Raw genomic sequence first — 22,143 nt, 5'->3', positions numbered from 1 at the left:
CCCTGGGCCGCCGCCGGTCTTTCTGGGTGACCACATCCCGGGACGGGACAGATTCCGGGGAAGGTACCCACCTAGGGTGGGGGGGGTAAGCTGTCTGCAACGGAGCGTCCAGGGCCCAAGCAGATCTCGGGGCTTAGAGGCAGGGACCGAAGGCGGGGACTGGGCTGGAGGCCGGGGGCCGGGCTGCAAGGGGGCGCGGCGCTGCGGCCAGGAGGCGGTGGCTGCGGCCGGGCCCCGCCGGGTCCCGCCTCCCTGCTCCGCCTCCTGCTCCGCCCTCCGGACCGGCGTCGCCCGCCCGCCCGCTGGCTTTCCTCGCTCGCTGCTCGCTCGCTCTCGGGCCCCCATGCGGATGTGACATTTCAGGCCGCCGCCATTTTGAGAGCCAGCCGAGCCGAGCCGAGCCGCCGGGCGCCGCGTCCGCTCCGCAGCCCCGCCGCCGCCGAGGAGGCCGAGGCCGCAGCGCCCCGAGCGCGGCCGGCCCGTCGCCCGCCCGCGCCGCCGCCGCTCCCGCTGGGCCCAGGCCCCGCAGGCCCGCCGCGCAGGCCAGGCCTCCCGCCCGCCGCGCCCGGCCCGAGGCGGGGCTGAGTCCGCGGCCCCCGGCCGGCCGCCCTCCGCCCCCGGCCGGCCCGCAGCCCCGCAGCTCCGGCCCCGGCGGCGGGAGGCGGGCCCCGCGGCGGCCGCAGCAGCGGCGGCGGCGGCGGCCCTTGCGAGCGACGAGGCCGCCCGGCCCGGCCCGCCGGCCGTCCGCCCGCCTCGGCGCCGAGATTGGGCGAATCGCGAGCAAGTACGTGCGCGTCTCCCTGCCGCCGCCGCCGCCGCCGCCCGCCGCCGGCCTCCCCGGGGCCGCCGCCGACGACGCGCGCGAGGAGGAGGAGGAGGCCGCCCCGCCGCCGCCGCCGCCGCCGCCGCCGCCCCGGCTCGCCGCCCCCCGCCCGCCGGGCCCGCAGCCTGGGCCACCGGCCGCAGGCGAGGCCCAGGCCGCGGCCGACATGAACCACCAGCAGCAGCAGCAGCAGCAGCAGAAAGCGGGCGAGCAGCAGCTGAGCGAGCCCGAGGACATGGAGATGGAAGGTGAGGCCCGCGGGCGGCGGCGGGGCCGGGCGCCTTCCATTGTGGCCGGGGGGAGCCGCGGGAGCCACGCGGGGGGCTCGCCATCTTTAAAGCAGGCCCGCGGCGGCCGGGCCGGCCCGGCTGCACCGTCATGCGGCCGCTCATTGTCCGGGCCCGGCCGGCGGCCTCCGGGCACAAAGCGCTCCGATTTGTAAATTAGGGCGCCCGGGCCGCGCGGGCGTTCTCTCGCTTCTGGTGGCCTCCCGCCGCCCGGGAGGGGAGCGGGGCTCCCGGGACCGGCCCCCTGGTCTGGCGTCTCCGGGGCCCGCTGGGCTGGCCCGGTTCTGGCCGGTAACTCGGGAACTAATCTCCGTGGACGCGGGGCTGGCCGGCACCTGCTCCTCCCGCGCGCTCCCCTGGAGAGCCCACGGGCTTAGCGACGGTCTCCCAGATCGCGGTATATCAGCACTTGCCAGCGTCGGGCTTCATTTTGAAACACCTGCCAGGAACGCAGATGTTGTCAGCCTTTGGACTGGCTCAGAGTGGTGAGCCAGGTGTTCTTGGTTTCTAAGTTACCTGCTTTGCGGGGAGTGTGGCCCCCGACTGTGTACCGTGCAGTCAGCATCCGGCCAGGTGTGTGTTTGAAACTCCGCGAATGCCCCGCCACTTTTGGCTACCTACATCCGCATCAAACCTGACTCCGAAGGTAATTTAATTTTCTGCCCATGTGGCAGCAGTTTTCCAAGGTACTGTACTTGGCGATGCAAGGTCTTGGTTAGGTTTGTAAAGCCACTGGGAGGGAAAGCTCTTTGATTTACCTAGTGACTACTAGGTCTTAGTCAAGCAAAGCTGGTCATTGGAAGGCATCTTTCATTACTCGTGGTGGGGCTAGCATATACTACCTGGATACGTCCAAGTACTTAAGAGGGTATAGTCAAAGTTGTCTTCATCAAAAGATAGTTTCCCATACACCTGGCAGGAACCGGGCATTGAATGTTTTGTTCTCATTTGCTTTTAGCAAGACATTTTGAGTTGCATAAATGAATGGAGGCACTAAGGAAGCTGGGAGAAGAAGCATTTATCATATGCATTGGCTACACGTGTGGGGTGCTGTGCACTGGTTGGTGGAAGTACTTATCATGACTGGTATTCCCTTGTGAATAACTTGCTGCCAATATATTGGGTGTTGACTGAAAAACTGGCCTGCCAGATTGCAAAAGGCCGAGTGGTGGAGATGCCTGCAGAAAGCACTTCCCAGTGGTACTTACAATAGCAGGCATGGGGGCCAGGAGAGTGGAGTCCCCTCAAGGACTGGCTTATTTCGCTTGGCCCCAGCAAGCAGTCACTTTGCAGAGTGTGATTCAAGCGGCTAGTGAAGGAATACTTGCTGAGAGAATTTTGTCTATTCCTTTGATGATACCTAGCAAAAAGGGTGTTTTTCATTTTGTTTTTCGGATATTGCCCAGTCAGTACCAAATCAGGGCTAGTGCATAGATTTTCCACCTACGTTGCCTTACCTATTGTCAAGTGTTATTGAATGCTGGTGACAATTAATAAACATGGACATCACTGAAGTCTGTTTCTGGTACAGAACTGTGCTCTTTGGGGGAAATGTAAGAAACTTGTTTCTCTTGAGTGGGCCTCTGTCCCAGATTCATCATCCAGAAGGTACCTTTTCTTTGTCAGGCTTGTGATTGACACCCTTGGAGCACCCACAGGTGTGTGGTTTAAAAAGCTGCCTATGTATTAAGCAGTCTATTTCTGCTTTTCTTAGCCTTCCCCTTCTTAAAATGTGGTGCTAGGTTTATATTATAGTTTAGGATTGGGAAGAGTGAAAGAATCCTATTAAAAAGCCAGCAGGGTGGGATTTCGTTCCTATCAAGTCTGGTTGGCTCCATATGTCAGGCTATGGTAGTGACTTGCACCTGTTTAGTGTCTTTGCCTTAATTCCAATAGAATTAACAGCTGGAATCTCAGGGATCTGATCAGCTTGAAGCTTTGTTAGTGAGCATCCTGCCTGCCCCTCCTGGGCAGGGTGGTTTCAAATTAGACGGGGAGACTAGATTGGTGGGTTGTTTTTTCCTATAAAGAGGTCAGTGTTGGTTTGCTGTCTGTCCTCCTGCTCCACTGTATTGGGGTTGAATTTTGCTCCTGACTGAACTCTGCACAGCCCTTGCACATCTGCTGGAGAATAACAGTGCCCTGGATTAGTTATGGTAAAAACGCCTTGCTTTGAGCAGTTAGGAAAGTTATGAAGGGTGAAGGCAGAGTGGGGAAAGGTGGGGAACATGGAATTTCATTGGGGTTGGGACCACAGGCTTCCTGTAAGGCCTGAAGCAACCAATCTCACGTTTCAAGTTGGGGGCATATAGAACTGTGGAGGTGGTGGTGTTGTGTTGTTAGGTCTGGCCAGGATTGAATGTTCTTGGCAGTTTACTCTCTCACTCAGAGGCAATCCAGGCTGAGAGGCTGAAAGAATGACTTGCACAGGCTTCTGCCCTGTGAGTACTTTGGGGAGGTGATAATCTGGTCTGTGTTATGCCCTGTCAACAGGAAGTTTTCTCAAGGCCTTGCTTCTGCTGCATAGACTGGCTATCACAAATGTAAATATCCTCATGTTTGTTCCCTGGTGTGTTTCTTCTGTCCTGGTGAGCAGTCTGTTTCAGAGTGTAATATCTGAGGGGACAGACAGTTTGGTTTGACTTGCGTACAGCACTCAGACCACTGCTATCAGGGATACCAAGCTTCAAGCAAATCAGTGAGTCAGTCACCTGCAGTTTCTGAAAAGAATTGACTACTGCCTTCCATGTTTTTTTTGTTTGGGGGGAGGGAGGGCACAACAGGGGTGGGTTTTTTTCTTTCAAACTTGTGTGGGTAGATGGAGTTTCAAGTTACTTTTCTGCTGAAGCAGGTTTGGGAGTAGAAAGTGAGTTCTGTTGAACACATGCACCCAGATAAACCAAATTAGTGCATTTTATTATCTCTAAAAGGTTTCCTTTTCAAATAGCATTGTAACAAGACAAATCAAATAATAAGAATATTGATTTTCTCCTCACATTAGCTTGGTATGGTAAAAAAAACTATGCAAAGCTACAAAGTGAACATCAATTCGGAGAACTCAAAAGAAATATAGAAGAAATGAAATTAGGCTGAACCTAGAAACATAATCTGATGTGAGCCTGTCCATTTTTGAACATATTGGAAGTTACTGTCAGAGGCATCAGCCTTATTCTTTCAAGGTGCTGATTTTGATTATCTGTAAACAAAAAATTGATACAGCAAATATGGGAAGAAAGTATATACTTTTCCTCCTCCATTTATTTATATTTTGAATCGGTGTTGTGGGAAGAAGCCACTGAAAACTCTTGGTGGGGCTGTGAGGTGACTTGAGAGTACAGGTTTAGGGCTGAGCCTGAGTTTGAATGTAGACTTTGCCATTTCACTGTTCTTTGGCCTCATATACATTGCTTAAGCTCTTGGTGCCTCAGTTTCTTTGTCCTTGGAAAGGAGGTCAATTCTGTTTTGCAAGATTGTGAGGGAGAAAAGACAAAGCACAGGTCAAGTGCAAGGCACAGAGTTGGGAGTGCAGGTGATGTGCAGTCAGTGGTAATGCTGTGCTGGTTGAACCTTTGCACCTGAGGGAGGGATAAAGTTTGCCAAATCCAGGCAGCATGAGTTCGTTTTTGGAGGTATGCAAAAATGTCCTAGGGCAGTGGTCGGCAAACTGCGGCTCGCGAGCCACATGCGGCTCTTTGGCCCCTTGAGTGTGGCTCTTCCACAAAATACCATGGCCTGGGCGAGTCTATTTTGAAGAAGTGGTGTTAGAAGAAGTTTAAGTTTAAAAAATTTGGCTCTCAAAAGAAATTTCAATCGTTGTATTGTTGATATTTGGCTTTGTTGACTAATGAGTTTGCCGACTGGTACAATGATTGAAATTTCTTTTGAGAGCCAAATTTTTTAAACTAAAACTTCTTCTAACGCCACTTCTTCAAAATAGACTCGCCCAGGCCGTGATATTTTGTGGAAGAGCCACACTAAAGGGGCGAAAGAGCCGCATGTGGCTCGCGAGCCGCAGTTTGCCGACCACTGTCCTAGGGTAATTACATCCTACTGTGGATCAGGAAGAAAACATAACCAGCCTCAATCTAAGCAACACTGTTTATGAAATTTGGGGCTTGATGTACCTAAATAGGTATTTAAGGCCAATGGTATAAATATTTTAAGAAAGATTAAATGGGTAGCCCAGACGGCATGGCTCAGTGGTTGAGCATCGACCTCTGAACCAGGAGGTCACAGTTTGATTGCCAGTTAGGGCACATGCCCGGGTTGCGGGCTCGATCCCCAGAGTGGGACGTTCAGGAGGCAGCTGATCAATGATTCTCTGTTACCATTGATCTCTCTCTCTCTCTCCCCCTCTCCCTTCCTCTCTGAAATCAATAAAAATATGTTAAAAAAATTAACTGAGTAATAGAGATGATGAGTGGATGTTTGTTGTGACACTGGTACTGCAGTTTGGTCAGCTCTATGGCCTTCTCTGATAAGGACATTCTTGTTCTTGCACTAGTGTTAGATAATCTAATGGGAGCTTGAGCATCAGGTTGTAGCAGGGAAGCCAGGTCACCAAGCCTCCAGACTTTGGGAGTTGGCCTTGAACTCTCTCTGGATACCCATATCCTATTACCAAGCTCTTTGGTTTTCCAGCTGCCACCCTAAAGCAAGGTCCCTGTTGCCTCACGCCGGGACTTTGCAATAGCCTTCTTACTGGTCTTGGCTTCCTGATTCCCACACAGCTATGAAAATGGACTGCCCAGAGGACTGCCCGGCCCTGTCACGGTCCTGCTTTTATGTTATTTATTTATTTATTCTTTCACTGTCCTGCTTTTAAAAAGACTCAGCGTACTGCCCTTCCTGTGGAGGGTAAGTCACACAACACAGGCCATCAGAGTCCTCAGGATGGCCTCAGCCTGCTCTGTGCTTCAGGCTCCCAGCAGGCACACATTTGTGTTGCATGGGTACAGCTCCAGGGTCTGGATCCCACAGTAGCATAGATGGTGATGTGACAGCTTCTCTTTCTGGAATGCACAGGGCAGATACCCCAGGAAGGAGGTTGAAAACCCATTCAGATGCCACCTTTTTCCTAAACCTTTCTGGTCTCCTCAGCCACTTTCTTTGCTAACCTTTTGCCCCATGTGCTACCTGTGAGGTTGCCACTTGTGTACCCATCTTTCTCACTGTTGGACTACTTGTGCTGAAGTGACCATCTTATGTTCCTTTTTTGTAAGTGTACTGTGGAAGATATTTCTTCAGCAAACAGCAATTCTAAGACTAAAGGTAGTAAGTAGTATAGGAGATGGCTGGCTGCCTGACTGGCTGGCAAGATGGCCTGTGAAAGAGTGCCGAAGCCACAAACCAATATTGTTCTGTTAGCTGCAAATTCAGTTTTGTCGCTTTTAACGAAACTTGCTTCAAATGACATTTTTTATGGTTTTGAAAAGAAAGCTTGTTTTCCAGATAAGGACATTGATAGATTTTCATAAATTACTGAAGGCTTCTTTTGAATATTTTCAAATTTGTTTTTATTGCTGTTTCTGGTTTTTGGATGAACAGTAGGTAGCCTGGTTCTCAATTTCCAAAGCAATGCAATTTTAATCTGGAGACCAAGAGTTGTAACAAGGTATTTCTTGACATGTATTGTGACAGAGTTCAGTGTTAAATGTCACCTGCTTCATAAGCTTCTTGTTCTGAACTAATTTGAACTTCAGAAAGTTGGAGGAAGCAGGATTTTAAGTCCATGTATAGTCCAGAAAGTTAGTTATGCCATTTTTCTAGTGGGTTAACACATGCCTTGGCTAATGAGAAGTCAGATGTGTTGAAATTTTCTTGAAGAGAAGCAGGCTTACTTCTGAAGGTTGGTGATTTAAGTTTGGAAGTTGGGAATGGAGGTAATTAGAATGTTTCCAAGCAGGGAAATATACCAACCTGGGCAAGAGCCAGATGCTTCCAGAACTTGATGACACGTTGAATGTGGGACTAGCAAGAAAGAGGGGCCTTTGGGAGAACACACACCCTGAGAAATAGCGTCCCTGTTGTGTTGTTCGGTGGACAAGAGCTGGGAGTAGAAGACCACACTGGGCTTATAATGATGGATGGCTCACTGCCTGGTACTGGCTGGGCCCTCACTGGGCTGTGCAAATGCCACATTGTAGCAAGTTTAGCTCTTGGTCAACCGTTGAGGTGTGGGGACCACTGTTGTGAGGTCACAGCTGTTAATATTCACAGAGATGCCCACATATCCTTTCAAGGAGCCCAAGCTACTGATTGACAGGAGCTTTATCTTACTAAATGTTTGAAATATGAGTGAATATTGTCTGAGTCTCTAGGTGGTAGGTCCTTTTTCTTTTTGGGTCACTGAGACTCTAAAAGCTGTGGAGAAGGAGACCTCCTGTGTGACCACAACAGTTCTACTGGATTTTCCTGCCTGGCATAGAATATTCGAAACCCAGGTCCTCCCTTGGTTTTGATTTCGTGCCAGTGACTAAATTAGTTTTTTTGACATCCTAATGCTGGGAAGGCAGTGTCCTGTGTTATGTACCAGCCTCCAGAATATCGACCAGGGGAAGGTCTAGGTATTGCAGTAAGTTGTTTAACTGGCCTCTGGTTTGGAAACGGGTTGTAGTATGCATTCGTTAGGATGACCTGTATTGCAGAGCGAGCTCACACCCAGGGTGTAGCCACAGGAGTCTGGGTGGTAATCTCACTTCTCTTGGCTGTCCCTCTTGCCACCCTACTCCTGGGACTTTCTAATGTGGCAGCTGAGCAGACCCTGCCACTCTATGGCCCCTTATAAAAAAGCCCCTTGTGAAAAGGCATATGGACCATTTACCTAGAGTTGCAAATACATTTCATCAATATGACTTCAGAGAATGAATTATTTCAAGGCTCTTAATTGACCCTGTGCACTTGCTGTTTTATTTTTCTTTAATTTTTAAATTTTTATAAGAGTTTATTTGAACCAAACTGATGACAGTGCCAGGAAGCAAGATCTCAGATGTTTCCTGCATTTGCTGGAAGCATGTGCTATCCTGGCCCGGTAGCGCAGTTGGTTGAAGCGTCATCCTGACCACCAGGGTTGTAGGATTGATACTTAGTCTGGGCACATACAGGAATCAACCAGTGAGTGAGTTCATGGATGAGTGGAACAGCAAGTTGATGTTTCTCTCTCTCTCTCTCTCTCTCTCTCTCTCTCTCTCTCTTTCTTCCTGCCTTAAAAAGAAATCAATTAAAAAAAAACCACACATGTTAACACTCTTTAACATGTTTACATAGTTCAGCTCCTTTTAAAATGTAGGGTAGGTAATTTTGAAGTGCTTGCTTCTTACAGTTAGTAGTTTATATAAGCTTGGAGGAGAAATTACTCAATCAAATAAACTGTGAAGTCGTTAGAAACATCCCATAGCCCAGATCATCTATACATATAAAGAGGTAATATGCTAATTGTCCGTTATGGTGTCCCAGTACGACCAGTTTGCATATTGACAGACCAGCAGGAGGCTGCGCGCGCAGCAGGGGGTGGGCGGCTGGAGCCAAGTTCCCGAGAGTCTGAGGAGAGTGCCTGACAGGAGCCTGGACTGCAAAGAAAGAAGAGGAAGTGGCCACTGGGAGCTCTTCCAGTCCCCCTGCACAGACACCCTACCCTAGCCCCCGCACCCCGGGGGAACGGGGAGGCTGACCAGACAGGGAGAAGACCCAGCCTCGGGGGTAGCTGCAGTCCGCACCTCCGACTTCTGATCTCTTTCCCCGCCACCCCTGCTAGGGCGCCCACAACAATAGCATGCTGGTGACCATCAGTCAGCGCCCCCGAGCTGCCTGGGGCCCACTGCTGCTGGGCCCCCTCCGCTGGAGCCTCTCCTCCCTACAACTCCAGACCTGGGTGGAGGCAGGCCTGAGTGGCCCCCCAGGGTCAGACCCTCCCCCCCTCTCCCCCCCCCCCCCCCCCACAGCAGCAGTGCCATCTCTGCAGTGGAAGCACGCTGAACCTCACTGGGGGTGCGGCTAAACCTGCCCTCCTAGCCCGCCTGGCTCTGCCCTGGCCTGGTCCCCACCCCGCTCCAGGAGATTGGAGCCCCGCCCTGAGCAGGTACAGCCACGAAAGAGCCACGTACAATTTAAAGAATGGCGCCAAGTGGGAAGGTTTGACAGTTACTCCCCCTTCGGCCTCACCACCCCTCTAGTGCACCCCCTAATGCCCCCTCCCAGCCCCTCCAGGGATGACCACCGCTACAGGGCTGCTGGCCAGAGCCCGCCCCTCCAAGGCCTGTGGAACCCTCTGCAAAGCTTCCATAGCTACAGTCCCAGGAAACAATCATGCCCTCCTCCCCTAATCAGCACCTGCTACCTGCGAGGGTACCCGTGAACTTAAAAATAACAACCCCTTCCCGTTTAGACATCACTTACTTGATGAAACGTTTCTAGGTTTATTAGCTCAGAACCTCCTCATGACAACCCAGTGAGGTAGGCGGAGAAGAGATTACAGTTCCCATGGTATATGCGTATGTTTTCAGAAATGAAGCTCAGAGAGGAAAAGTGTCAAGCCCAGTGGTTCCCAAGGTGCAGCACACGCCCCACAGGGGGGGCAATTTGATTTTAAGGGGGGCAATTCGAGAATGAGTTAACAGTGAATTTTTTGCATTTCTTATGGTTCTAGGGGGCCTCATCTACAGCATATCCTTATATAATAAATCCTATATAATAAAAGGCTAATATGCAAATGACCAAATGGTGGAATGACTGGTCACTATGATACTCTCTGACCACCAGAGGGCAGACACTCAATGCAGGAGCTGCCCCCTGGTGGTCATTGTGCTCCCACAGGGGGAGCGCTGCTCAGCCAGAAGATGGGCTCACGGCTGGCGAGCACTGTGGCAGTGGTGGGAACCTCTCCTGCCTCCGTGGCAATGCTAAGGATGTCCGACTGACAGCTTAGGCCCACTAATGAGTTTGCCAACCACTGGACTAGACTATATGTTACCATGTAGTTGGAAGCTGTGAGGATTAGGCAATTGTGGCATATTGTGTGCAAAGAGGTAAAGGGTAGTATATGACAGTGGTCGGCAAACACATTAGTCAACAGAGCGGCAAACTGCGGCTCGTGAGCCGCGGTTTGCCGACCACTGCCCCAGCTCCTGGACTGCGAGAGGGTACAGGCCAGGCTGAGGGGACCCCCCCCCCCATGTGCACAAATTTCGTGCACCGGGCCTCTAGTTGTTTTATAACCATACTTGTTGGAATTCTCCCCAAGAATCTCAGCCTTTTCGTCTTATGTCTTGAGCTTGTGAGGACTTAGAGGGTGAACAGAAAGGGGCTGGAGTGCCTGACTTACAGAATGCCCTCAGAAGTAGCTGGTGGAGTGAGGGTTGCTGTGGTTCTTTGTGAGCTCCAGCCTCTGGGCTCTCCCTCCCTGTCAAGCCTGGGAGCAGTGGTGACCTATGGCTGCTTCTCCTGGTTGGTGTGGTATGGTGTGTCTACCCTAGCCCAAAGAAGTCCTCATTTCTCTGAAGCACTCCAGGTCTCCTGCTACTGGTACTGGTGGGAGCAAACTGAGGTTGTGTTCCTACTTTAGACCAATCTTTGTCCAGATAGCCATTGGTTTTCATATGGGGGCATGAGGAGATACATATGTGAGAAGACTCTCAAGGGTTTATTGTACTCTGCATTGTGGTAGCCACCAGCCACATGGCAGTGATTTTAAATTTAAAATAAAATTTAAAATCTCATTCCTCAAGTGATTAATTGCATTTTACGTGTTCAGTAATTATACACGTTGGTGGACAGTGCAAATGAACCTGACCCTCAGTAAAGAATATGTTATGGCCGAAAACGGTTTGGCTCAGTGGATAGAGCGTCAGCCTGCGGACTGAAGGGTCCCAGGTTCGATTCCGGTCAAGGGCATGTACCTTGGTTGCGGGCACATCCCCAGTAGGAGGTGTGCAGGAGGCGGCCGATCGATGTTTCTCTCTCATCTATGTTTCTAACTCTCTATCCCTCTCCCTTCCTCTCTGTAAAATATCAATAAAATATATTTAAAAAAAAAAAAAAAGAATATGTTATGGCCAGCACTGGTGTGGTTGGCTCCTTGGCTTGAAGGTGTTAGGTAGCATTAGTGTGACACTGAATGATAGAGAGTGTTCCAGTGTGTCCTGGAAAAGTAACATTAAAATGAGTAAAAGCAGTGGAAACTTATGGATAAGTAACTCTTGGGCAAACCGGTTATTTAGAGCTTGGCTTCTTCAGTTACTTGTGGTACAGAGCCAGGTTTTTTTCCTTTAACTGCCAGTTCATTGTGGACAATTTCTAAGTTGTGTTTTGTAGAAATTCAATGCAAACAAATTACTTAAGTAAAATAAAAAAGACATACGGAATACAAGCCCCAATTTATTATTAAAATTCAACAAAGGTAAAGTTTCATTTCAACAGTTATACTCAGAACAAACAGGAAGAAAGGAAAGTATTGCATAAACTGTACATGTTTGTTGAAAGTATGTGTATAGGCCATTAATATAAAGAAACACTATCACAATTCCCTATATTAGAAGTCTACATGCACACTTTGAAGAATGCGGGTTACACAAATAGTTTTTGAAGTAACAATCTTGCTTCCTGCTTGGATGGAGAACATCCTTGCTTCTCAGAGAGGATGATATTTATTCCGACCGCTTCTTTGTTTTACTGATAGTTGGGTGAATTGTATGTACCCAGTGCTACAGAGGTAGCAATGAGAAAGCAATGAGAATGGGGAAGATGTTTAAAGAGATTTTCCAAAGTTTATCTGTAGACAGCTTCGACTGTAGCTTACCAAAGTTAGCTGGTGTGGTTCAGTGGTTGAGCGTCGACCCATGAATCAAGAGATCACTGGTTCAATTACTGGTCAGGGCATATGCTGGCTCAATCTCCATCCAGGTAGGGAGCATGCAGGAGGCAGCCAATGATGTTTCTTTCTTTCTTTTTTTTTTTTTAAATATATTTTATTGATTTTTTTACAGAGATGAAGGGAGAGGGTTAGAGAGTTAGAAACATCGATGAGAGAGAAATATCGATCAGCTGCCTCCTGCACACCTCCTACTGGGGATGTGCCCGCAACCAAGGTACATGCCCTTGACCGGAATCGAACCCGGGACCCTTCAGTCCGCAGGCCGACGCTCTATCCACTGAGCCAAACCGGCTTCGGCGGATGTTTCTATTTTTCTATCCCTCTTCCTCCACCTCCCCTCCCATAAAAACACGTATTTTGTAAAAAGTTAAATTATCTTCCATTGAAAGAAATGGATTCTGGGTTGTATATACTTTTGGGTTGCAGTTAAACTAACCCTAAAGTCTGTCAGGCTGTAATGTGATCCTATGTGACATGTGCAACACCCCAACTAACCCCAACGGGCCCATGCTTGGATATTGCAGGAAAGATTGGTAAAAAGTGTCTATGCTTGTTCTTTTTGACAGATCCACAGAGGGGCACCCAGAGCATCTTGTTTTTAGCCCCACCCCTTTTGCTTTCTGGTTTTCATGTGGACCAGGGATCATGGCTTGCTCCTGACTCTTTGCAGCCTAGTGGCAGCAGAGCTGACTTCGCTGTGGTGCTCAGAGCCTGTTGCAGGGCTTTTGTTTATCAAACACACTTGTGAAAGCCCTCTTGACTGGCCCGGCCTTGATGGCATGGAGTGCAGACACCTGTTAAACGTGCAGGGGAGACCTCAGGGAAGGGCTTTTGTGGAATGGTGCAGAGGAGGTGGCTGTGCCACAGGGCTGGCTTACTTTGGGGAAGGAATGGGTGAGTGAAGGATTCACAGCTGAGTTTGAAAAGAGGGAAGGGCTGGATTGGTCAGAGGCTGGAGGTACAGAATAACAGGATGGGATAGGGACCTTCAAGTCTCTGACTCAGCGGTTGCCAACCGGTGGTCTGAAAGGTTGCTGCTCTGACTAGCGGTGTGATTAAGTTAAGGGGAGATTATTCAGTATTATCCAGGTGGGCCCACTATAATCAGAATTCCTTACACCTGAAAGAGGGAGGTAGGAGTGTCAGAGTGGTGTGGTATGAGAAGGCCATTGCTGGCTTTGAAGATGGAAGGGGAGCTACAGAATGTAGATGGTTTCCAGAAGCTGGAAAAGGCAAGGAAACAGATTTTCCCCTTGAGCCTCCAAAAGGGACTTGCCTTTCTGACCCCTCAAATTTAGCCCAGTGAGCCTCATTTCCAGACTTCTGACCTCTAGAACTATAAAAGAATAGGTGTGTGTTGTTTAAGCTACAAAGTTGTGGTAATTTGTTCCAGCAGCAATTGGAAATTAATACAGGAGCTAAGGAGGTGGGAAAGAAGCAGCAGGTGGGTGTCCAATAAATGTAGCTGGCCTTGAACTTTAGAGACGGCAGAGAAGCTTGATGAGTAGGAGGGAACTAACCCTCACTCTGCCAGGACATGTGATGTGGGCTGTACCTGTACTAACCCATTTGCTCCTTACTAGAACACTGAAATTGATGCAGCAGCATCCCTGTTTTGTAGCAGAACAGAACAAGGCATTGATCAAGTTACTTTTCTCAGGGGCAATGATGGGATGAGAACCCACACATTTTGGCTTCACACATTTGCGTTTTACTGATCATAAAGAGGGAGGGAAGGAGAGGGAGAGAGAAACATGTCTGTAAGAAAGAAACACCTATCGGTTGCCTCCTGAATGCGTGCGTCCTGATGGGATGGAATCCACAACCTGGCTATGTGCCCCAACCCAGAATCGAACCTGCGACCCTTTGGTGCACAGGATGACATTAGCCAGGGCAGTCAATTGCTGCCTTGTCCTGTGTTTCTTCCCTCACCACTCCGTACTGGTATGCTGTAGTTGGGCTTCCTAGTCTGAACGTTTTTGTGTGGTTCACCACATGCTTTGAATATAGAAAGTAGCTCATGCCTGGCTGGTGTGGCTAAGTGGTTGAGTGTTGACCTATGAACCAGGAGGTCATTGTTCAATTCCTGGTCAGGGCACTGCCTGGGTTGCTAGCTTGATCCCCAATAGGAGGCATCTAATCAGTGATTCTCATCATTCATGTTTCTATCTTACTTTCCCTTCCTCTCTGATATCAATAAAGATATATTTTTAGAGAGGAAAAAAAAAAATAAAGTAGCTACTGCCAAAATCGGCTGGGGCCACCCCTACACACCCCTACAGTTCAGCAAGTGGAATAGGGTGGCGGAAGACACAGAACAAAATAGTATGAGTTTTTAAAGGTAGATGACTCCTCCCTCCTTTGAGAATTGCAGTAACTGAATCAGGTATTCAGTAACATGATCCTGAGTTGAAGTGAATCATCCCTAAAGCAAACCAGCCGGGGCTCTGGGTATATGGAGAAGGCCCAAGTCTTGTCAGCTGGTGCTCAGGTCACAAGTATGCTACATTTCAGAGTACCCAATTCTGTGGACTTACAGGGTTAGCTGGTGAGGCACCTTAATCCAAGATGCAGACCTCTACTGAGGTCCTGTCCCCAGAGCAGCATTACAGATGAGCAGCCCACACAGATGGCACGAACCTGGCTGCTCTCCCCTCTCCCTGGGCCACCGTCTGTTTTGAAGCCCTGACCAGCTGCGCTTTCCTTCTCTCTTCTAAATCACCTAGTTTATTCCTTAGGACGGCGGCTTTCAGAAGGTGGAAAGGACACTGGGTCAGAGGCACAGAGCTCCGGGCTGCCTTACCTGGGTAGGGGCTGAAAGGAATGAGGTGACTTCAGAGGCTAGTCTCCTTGCCTCACTAACCTCCAGCTAGCTGTGTGGTATTGCTTTTGTGGCATATTTTGAATGTTTTCCTTTGGGGCTTTTCCTGATGGAATTTTAAAACGGGCTATCCATCTTCATAGGTAACTTTAGGAAGCATGTTTAGTTTGTAAAGTGATTGCAGTAGTCAAAAACTGTAGAAAAACAGTTTTAAATATACAGAAAGCCTCACTTGGTTTGATGTCAGCCTTTGGCTGTTAAGTCACTGATTGAAGAAAGCTTAAATAAATGTGGCCTTTTGCTCTTAGTTTTTCTGAATGTCCCTTCTGTTCTCAGAATGCAGTGTAGGACCCGTCTCTCTCGAAGTGTGTCAGCAGCGGGGTCTTAAGTTTCTGTGATTTCCTCTGAAACCATACCTTTTTTGGACTGGCCATTGCATCAGATGGGTGATTTCAGTTGTGCAGATAGATTTAGGATATTTATTGGCTATCAATTATGTGTGTGAGTTTCTGCAGAGAAAAGATACGAAGATGGCCTCAAGGAACTGGGCCAGAAGTGAAAATGTCCGCAGAATGAATGACAGCACCAAATGATAATTGCCAGTGTGTTGTGGGTTGGCAAAGTTGAGACCTTCAAAGAAATTGATTTTGGGGATGTTTGGAGAGGATGCAAATAAGTGAGGCAATCCTTGGACCTCATCGTGGGGAACAGAATTGCATATGGTTTTTGAGGTGACTAGTTCAGCTTCAAGACACATGGCAGCCAGCTGCACAGCTTCTGTGTCTTAGCAATGCAAGTTAGTGACAGGTGGTTGTAGCCTCCTTCAGCACTCGCAGTTCACCGGGATTGTGGTCCCTGCGGATTTATGTCTTGAGGATTATTCTAAAGTTGTTATTGATTACATTGGGAATGGAGAATATGAGGAGAGGGAGAATTAATTACTGCAAATCTAAATGCTTTCTGTTATGGCCAGTATTAACACGCAATTTCTCTTTTGATGAAGTTCAGTCCTATCATTTTTTTTTTTTTTTAGAAGCCCTTTATGTTTCTTAAAATACTGTTTTCATTTTGGGTCTGTCGATATCAGAGGGCACTTGGTTGTATGATTTTGTTTTAGGGCAGAAAGTGTTTATTATGCCTCCAACTCTACAGGTGAAGAAACCCAGGCTCTGAAGTATGAAGTGATTTCTGGACCTGGATGATTAGGTTTATTTTAATGAACATTAAGTAAAATTAGCAGTTCCTCAGCCTCACTAGCCATACTTCAGGGGCTTAGTAGCCACACGTGACTTGAGGTTTCTAGATAGGACAGCACAGCTGTAGAGCATCTACATGGTCACAGAGAGTTGTTTTGCCAGTGCTGCTCTAGACCCAGCCTGTGAACTCGGTTTAGCTTTGCTTTTCAGGCGGGCTTTTGCCTTGGTTAGAATAATGGAAAACCGAGCATTTCTTTCTGTAATAAGCTAGGAAGAAGGTTCCCCAAACAGGCTCAGCATATTGCATACTTGCTGGCAATCTGGCAATCACTGAATCACTGCTTCAGGCTCTGGCATGGGTGTGGTTCAAAGATGTAGAAATGATAAGAGATGTCTTTGCTTAAGGGAAGTCAGCAGGTTATATATAGATGGGTCATGTGCGTACATAATTAATGCAGGAGAGAAAGGGATAAATGCCAGGAGGGGTGAAGAGGTAGGGTTTTGGAAGTTGAGAAGAGAGATCATGATAGGCTGTGGGGAAGCTGGAAGGTTTGGTGAAATGGTACTTGCAGTGGATTGTAAGGGATGGTTAGGATTTGAGTTCAGGGGAATTTGAGGTAAAACTGCCAGAGGCAAGACTTCTGGGTAGATGAAAATAGAGGTATCTTCCGTTGTGTTTCCTGGGCATATCTATTATGTTGTAATTAACACATCCGGCTTGTGGGTTGTATTCCTTTGCTTTTCTCTTCCCCCATCTTGGATCTAGGTCAGAAGTGCAGGTATTTGAGCCAAGGTTATTTTTTACCCTTGAACATTAGTTGGTCCTCAGTACCAAATAATCAAATGCATTGTGTTTTTTATATTTTAGTTTCTGTCAGATTGGAACATGCCACAGTGTTAAATGCAAATTAACCTTAACTTTACACACTTCAATACCAGTTAAAAAGGGTTAGGTTTTCGCCAAGACCGGTTTGGCTCAGTGGATAGAGCGTCGGCCTGCGGACTGAAGGGTCCCGGGTTCGATTCCGGTCAAGGGCATGTACCTTGGTTGCGGGCACATCCCCAGTGGGAGGTGTGCAGGAGGCAGCTGATCGATGTTTCTCTCTCATCGATGTTTCTAGCTCTCTATCCCTCTCCCTTCCTCTCTGTAAAAAATCAATAAAATATATTTAAAAAAAAAAAAAAGGGTTAGGTTTGCACCTGCCGTTCTATGTCTTTCTGATAAAATGTTAATAATCTGTAAGATTTAAAAAATAGCAACTTATATTGAGATATAATTCACATACATCATAATTCACCCATTTAAAGTATATAATTCAGTGGGTTTTAGTATGTTCACAGTTGTCTATTAACACAATAAAAATTGGAACCTTTTCATTACCCCAGAAAGAAATCTTGTAGTCCTTCAGTCACTGCCTGTCTTTCCCCAACCCCATCAGTGTTTCATTCCTTTATTGCAAAACTTGAGAACCAGTGCACGAAATTCATGCACGGGGGTGTGTGTCCCTCAGCCCAGCCTGCACCCTCTCCAATCTGGGACATCCCTCTCACAATCCAGGACTGCTGGCTCCCAACTGCTCACCTGCCTGCCTTCCTGATTGCCCCTAATCGCTTCTGCCTGCCAGCCTGATTGATGCCTAACTGCTCCCCTGCCAGCCTGTTTGCCCCTAACTGCCCTCCCCTGCAGTCCAAGGTCATACCCTCCCCTGTCTCCCCTCCCCCCCCCCAACTGCCCTTTCCTGCAGGCCCGGTCGCCTCCAACTTCCCTCCTCTGCCGGCCTGGTCACCCCTAACTGCCCTCCCTTGCAGGCCTGGTCCCTCCCAACTGCCCTCCCCTGCTGGACATCTTGTGTCCACATGGGGGCAGCCATCTTTGACCACATGGGGACAGCCATCTTGTGTGTTGGAATGATGGTCAATTTGCATATTACTCTTTTATTAGATAGGATAGAGGCCTGGTGCATGGGTGGGGGCTGGCTGGTTTGCCCTGAAGGATGTTCCATATCAGGGTGGGGGTTCCCTTGGGGCGTGGGGTGGCCTGGGCGAGGGGCCTGTGCTGGTTTGCAGGCCGGCCACACCCCCAGGCGACCCAATCAGAGGCCCTGGTATCTGGGATTTATTTATCTCCTATAATTGAAACTTTGTAGCCTTGAGCAGAGCCAAGCCTCCTGCTCGCTCTGTGGCCGCAGCCATTTTTGTTGGGATTTATGTATCTTCTATAATTGAAACTTTGTAGCCTTGAGTGGAAGCCTGGGCCTGCTAGGGTGTGTGGAAAGCTTGGCTTCCTCATTGCCAGGAAAACCCAAGCCTCCTGCTAGCTCTGTGGCTGCAGCCATCTTGGTTGGGTTAATTTGCATACTCACTCCTGATTGGCTGGTGGGTGTAGTGGAGTAATGGTCAATTTGCATATTACTCTTTTATTATATAGGATAGTATTTCATCTGTGGAACCTCACCATGTTGGATCAGAAAATAGGCCTTATTCAGTATTTTTAAAAGGGGCTTTTTAAAAAATGTGTGGTTATGAGTGTGCTTTACCACTAAATTACCTGGGTGGTATAAGATGAGGGTATCTGTGTCCATTGAGGGTTCAATCAGAGCAGCAGAGTAGCAGTAGAGATGGATAAAGGAACTTACTAGATTTTTACCTTGCACAGTTGTGGGAGTTGCCAATGGTCCATGGAGTCTGGGTCTGGGTCTGGTGCTGGAGCTGAAGTTTATAAGGCATTCAGTCTGCAAGGGAAGAACTCGGTACCCATAGATCTCACAAAGCTAAGGGTCCACAGGGCAGAGAAACCCCAGGCATAAAGGAATGTGGGGCTTCTTTACTCTTAATCCTCAAATTGCCAGCAGGTTGTCTCCTCTAAGTGGGAACTCTGCAGGGAGAGGCTTGTAATTCCAGTTTACTAAAGGGACAAACTACAAATCCACTAGTCAGACTGATCTTTGCACTACAAAACTTTTTGTTGTCAGGATCCTGTTACAGAAACCCCAAAGAGATTTTGGGTAGGTGGGTTATATAATTATTTGCCATATTAAAAATTCAAACTAATACCAATCATTTTATTTAAAGACCATATACCAATACATGAAGAACACAAAGAACACACTTATAGGAAATAATTATTTTTCAAACCAAAATTTAATGAGGAATGGCATTATCCTTACATTTTTGAAAATATCTTTTTATTGTCTGCTTAATTGAAGATGACAGCTGGATCCTCATAGCTGCTTGTGGAAATGTAAAGAAAATGCAGTCTTACAGAGGCACATAGTTAGAAGAGGGGAGTATCTGAAAAGCCTTTTCAGATACTTGTGGCAGTTCTTTGCTGCTGCACCAAAGCTTGGTAGCTTCTTAAGGTTAATAGCAATGTGCAGTTTGAAACTGTGTGAATTAACTTTTCATGCTCTAATACATTAAAATTAATTGGTCTGTCTTATACTTTTAATGGGTCTTTTCTAATACCATTTGTTCGGGTCATTTGGAAAAGACTGATTCACTGAGTTACACAGATCTTCTAAATATTGACATACTAGAGGCCCTGTACACGAAATTTGTGCACGGGTAGGGTCCCTAGGCCTGGCCGATTGGGGCCTTCTGGCTGGGGCCTTCCTTCCCTCTGCGCTGGCCCCTGGTGGTCAGTGCACGTCATAGCGAGCGGTCGAACTCCTGAGGGGACACTTTGGATAGTAGCCTTTTATATATATAGATGTCTTTATTACAGTTACATTTTAGAACATTGAGTGCAAGTGCCTAAAACATCGCATTCATGTATGTGGCAACCTCGTGCTGTTACCTGTTTGGGCACAGAATTGTAGTTCTAACTCCTGAAACCTTATCAGGACAGAGAGCAGTGACTTTTGTTCTGTATGTAAGAGCCTTAATACTCCTTGGCAGCGTGGGTGAAGATAGTTGGGTGGTATTTGTGGCAGCCTAGTCATCCACAGCAGGGAGGTGACCACTTCTGTATCAGTTAATGCTACGGGGATGGGGAGCAGGCCGTGTTGGATGGTCCCTGTGATGGGGAAGTGGAGATCAGAATCCCCCCCCCCCCCTTTAAGGTGGTCCTGTTAAGATGAATAACAGGTATTTCATGAGCATTTAAGGAGAGAGCAAATATCAGATGTAATTTTTGATCTTGATTATTTTGCTTTCCAATCCTTCATAATGGCCAATATTCCACTTATTTTTATTGTTTGTATCTCCCCCTTTTTCCAATTTAAATGTTATAGCACACCTTTTTTTTTTTTAAAGTATATTTTTATTGATTTCAGAGAGGAAGGGGAAGGAGGGAGGAAAGGAGGGAGAGAGAGAGAGAGAGAGAGAGAGAGGGAGAGGGAGAAAGAAACATACATCAATGATGAGAGAGATTCATTGATTGGCTGCCTCCTGCACACCCTGTACTGGGGATCAAGCCTGCAACTTGGGCATGTGCCCTTGACCGGAATCAAACCTGGGACCTTCATTCCACAAGCCGATGCTTTATCCATTGAACCAAACCAGCTAGGGCAACACATCTTGTTTTTATGTATTTGAGTTTATCAGAGCAGAATATGTGTGTGTTATTAAACTATTGTTTTAGTGGATATTTTCTTTCAGTTCCATTTTGACTTCCCATTTTCCTTGCTCAAACAGGTTTATTTGCCATCCCTCTGAAGTATCTGTTCAGATATTGGGTTATTTTTTTTAAAATATATTTTATTGATTTTTTTTTACAGAGAGGAAGGGAGAGGGATAGAGAGTTAGAAACATCGATGAGCGAGAAACATCGATCAGCTGCCTCCTGCACACCCCCCACTGGGGATGTACCCGCAACCAAGGTACATGCCCTTGACCGGAATCGAACCTGGGACCCTTCAGTCCGCAGGCTGACGCTCTATGCACTGAGCCAAACCGGTCAGGGCGGGTTATTTTTTTTAATTATCAAGTTTTGAGAATTCTTTATCTATTTGGGATACAAGTTATTTGTGAGATGGGTGATTTGCTAGTATTTTTTCTCACTCTTTACTTGGTCTGTCTTTTCTCTTAACTGACTTCCTGGAGCAAAAGTTTTCAGTTTCGGTGAAATCTAGTTAGTCAAAATATTCTTTTATGGATATTGCTTTTGTTATGTCTAAGGAATCTTTGCCCACTCTGTTTTCTTTTAAAGTTTTAGTTTTAAATTTTATATTTACATCTGTTATCATTATGAGTTAATGTTTACTTAAGGTATGAGGTTGAGGGTCTTTGTTTTGGCCTGTGGGTGTGCAGTTGTTCCTTTTCCACTGAATTGCTTATACCTTTGTAAAAAAATCAAATATTGTGCGTATGTGGGTCTGTTTGCAGTATTCTGTTTCATTGGTCTGTGTAACTCTCTTTGCTAGTGCAGTTATGTCTTGCTTACTAAAGCTTTATGGTGAATTATAAAATCAGCTAGTTTAATTCATCAAACTGTGTCCTTAGTTTTCCAGGTTGTTTTACTTCATTTCCTTTATTTTTCCTTATAAATTTTAGAATCAGCTTGTCTAAAGGTAGAAAAATCCTGCTGGGATTTGATTGGAACTGTATTTAGACATATAGTTTAATTTGAAGAGAACTGATATCTTTACTGTGAGATTCCCAGCTCGTGAATGCACTAAGTCTTCTGTGCCAATAACGTTACTTCTTGGTGTCCAGTTTTCACAGGGGACATTGCTAGTGCATCAACGATGTTCAAGGTCTCCTGGTTTGTGAACTGTACGGTCCCCTCCCCCTCCTGGGGGGTGGGAGAGACCGTATTTTCTTTCCTATTTCTGGGAAACTCTTCTGTCTTCCAGGAACTTTTAAACCATTTCTTTGGCCACTTGTTTTTTTTATAAATGGGGGTGTTCCTTTAAAACCCAGGGAAGGTCTTCTCAAAAGGACAATAAAACCTGAGTGGTTTTCTGCCTGCACCAACACATTAAAAAAAACACACACAAAAAACAACAGAAACAGTCTTCTGTTTGTGGTTTTATTCAAATAAAGGAATTCAGTTGAAATTGGTTATGTTTGACTAGTTTTAACTAGTTTGTTTAAAACTCTATCTCTGACCTCATCCACAGCCCCTAAAGTACCTTGTCTTTTAAAATAGTTTTTAAGGAAAAATCTACGTGTTTAAGAGAGGATGCTGCCTTTTGTCAATATGTAAA

The 22,143-nt window shown here is 47.2% G+C and overlaps 1 protein-coding gene across 1 annotated transcript in view; it reads left to right on the top strand.

Moving 5' to 3' along the window:
- The first annotated feature begins 807 nt into the window (after nt 1-807).
- Nucleotides 808-22,143, top strand: part of USP7 (ubiquitin specific peptidase 7) — a 70,212-nt gene continuing 48,876 nt past the window's right edge. Inside the window, exon 1 of the mRNA XM_080677104.1 lies at nt 808-1,071. Coding sequence (XP_080533230.1) covers nt 990-1,071 — 82 coding nt within the window. The 5' untranslated portion in view covers nt 808-989. The remainder of the gene's footprint in view (nt 1,072-22,143) is intronic.

Source organism: Plecotus auritus, assembly GCF_963455305.1.
Source record: "Plecotus auritus genome assembly, chromosome: 7".
Classification (NCBI taxonomy): domain Eukaryota; kingdom Metazoa; phylum Chordata; class Mammalia; order Chiroptera; family Vespertilionidae; genus Plecotus; species Plecotus auritus.
Note: the sequence above shows the minus strand (reverse complement) of the source record. Positions and strands in the feature narration are given on the sequence as shown.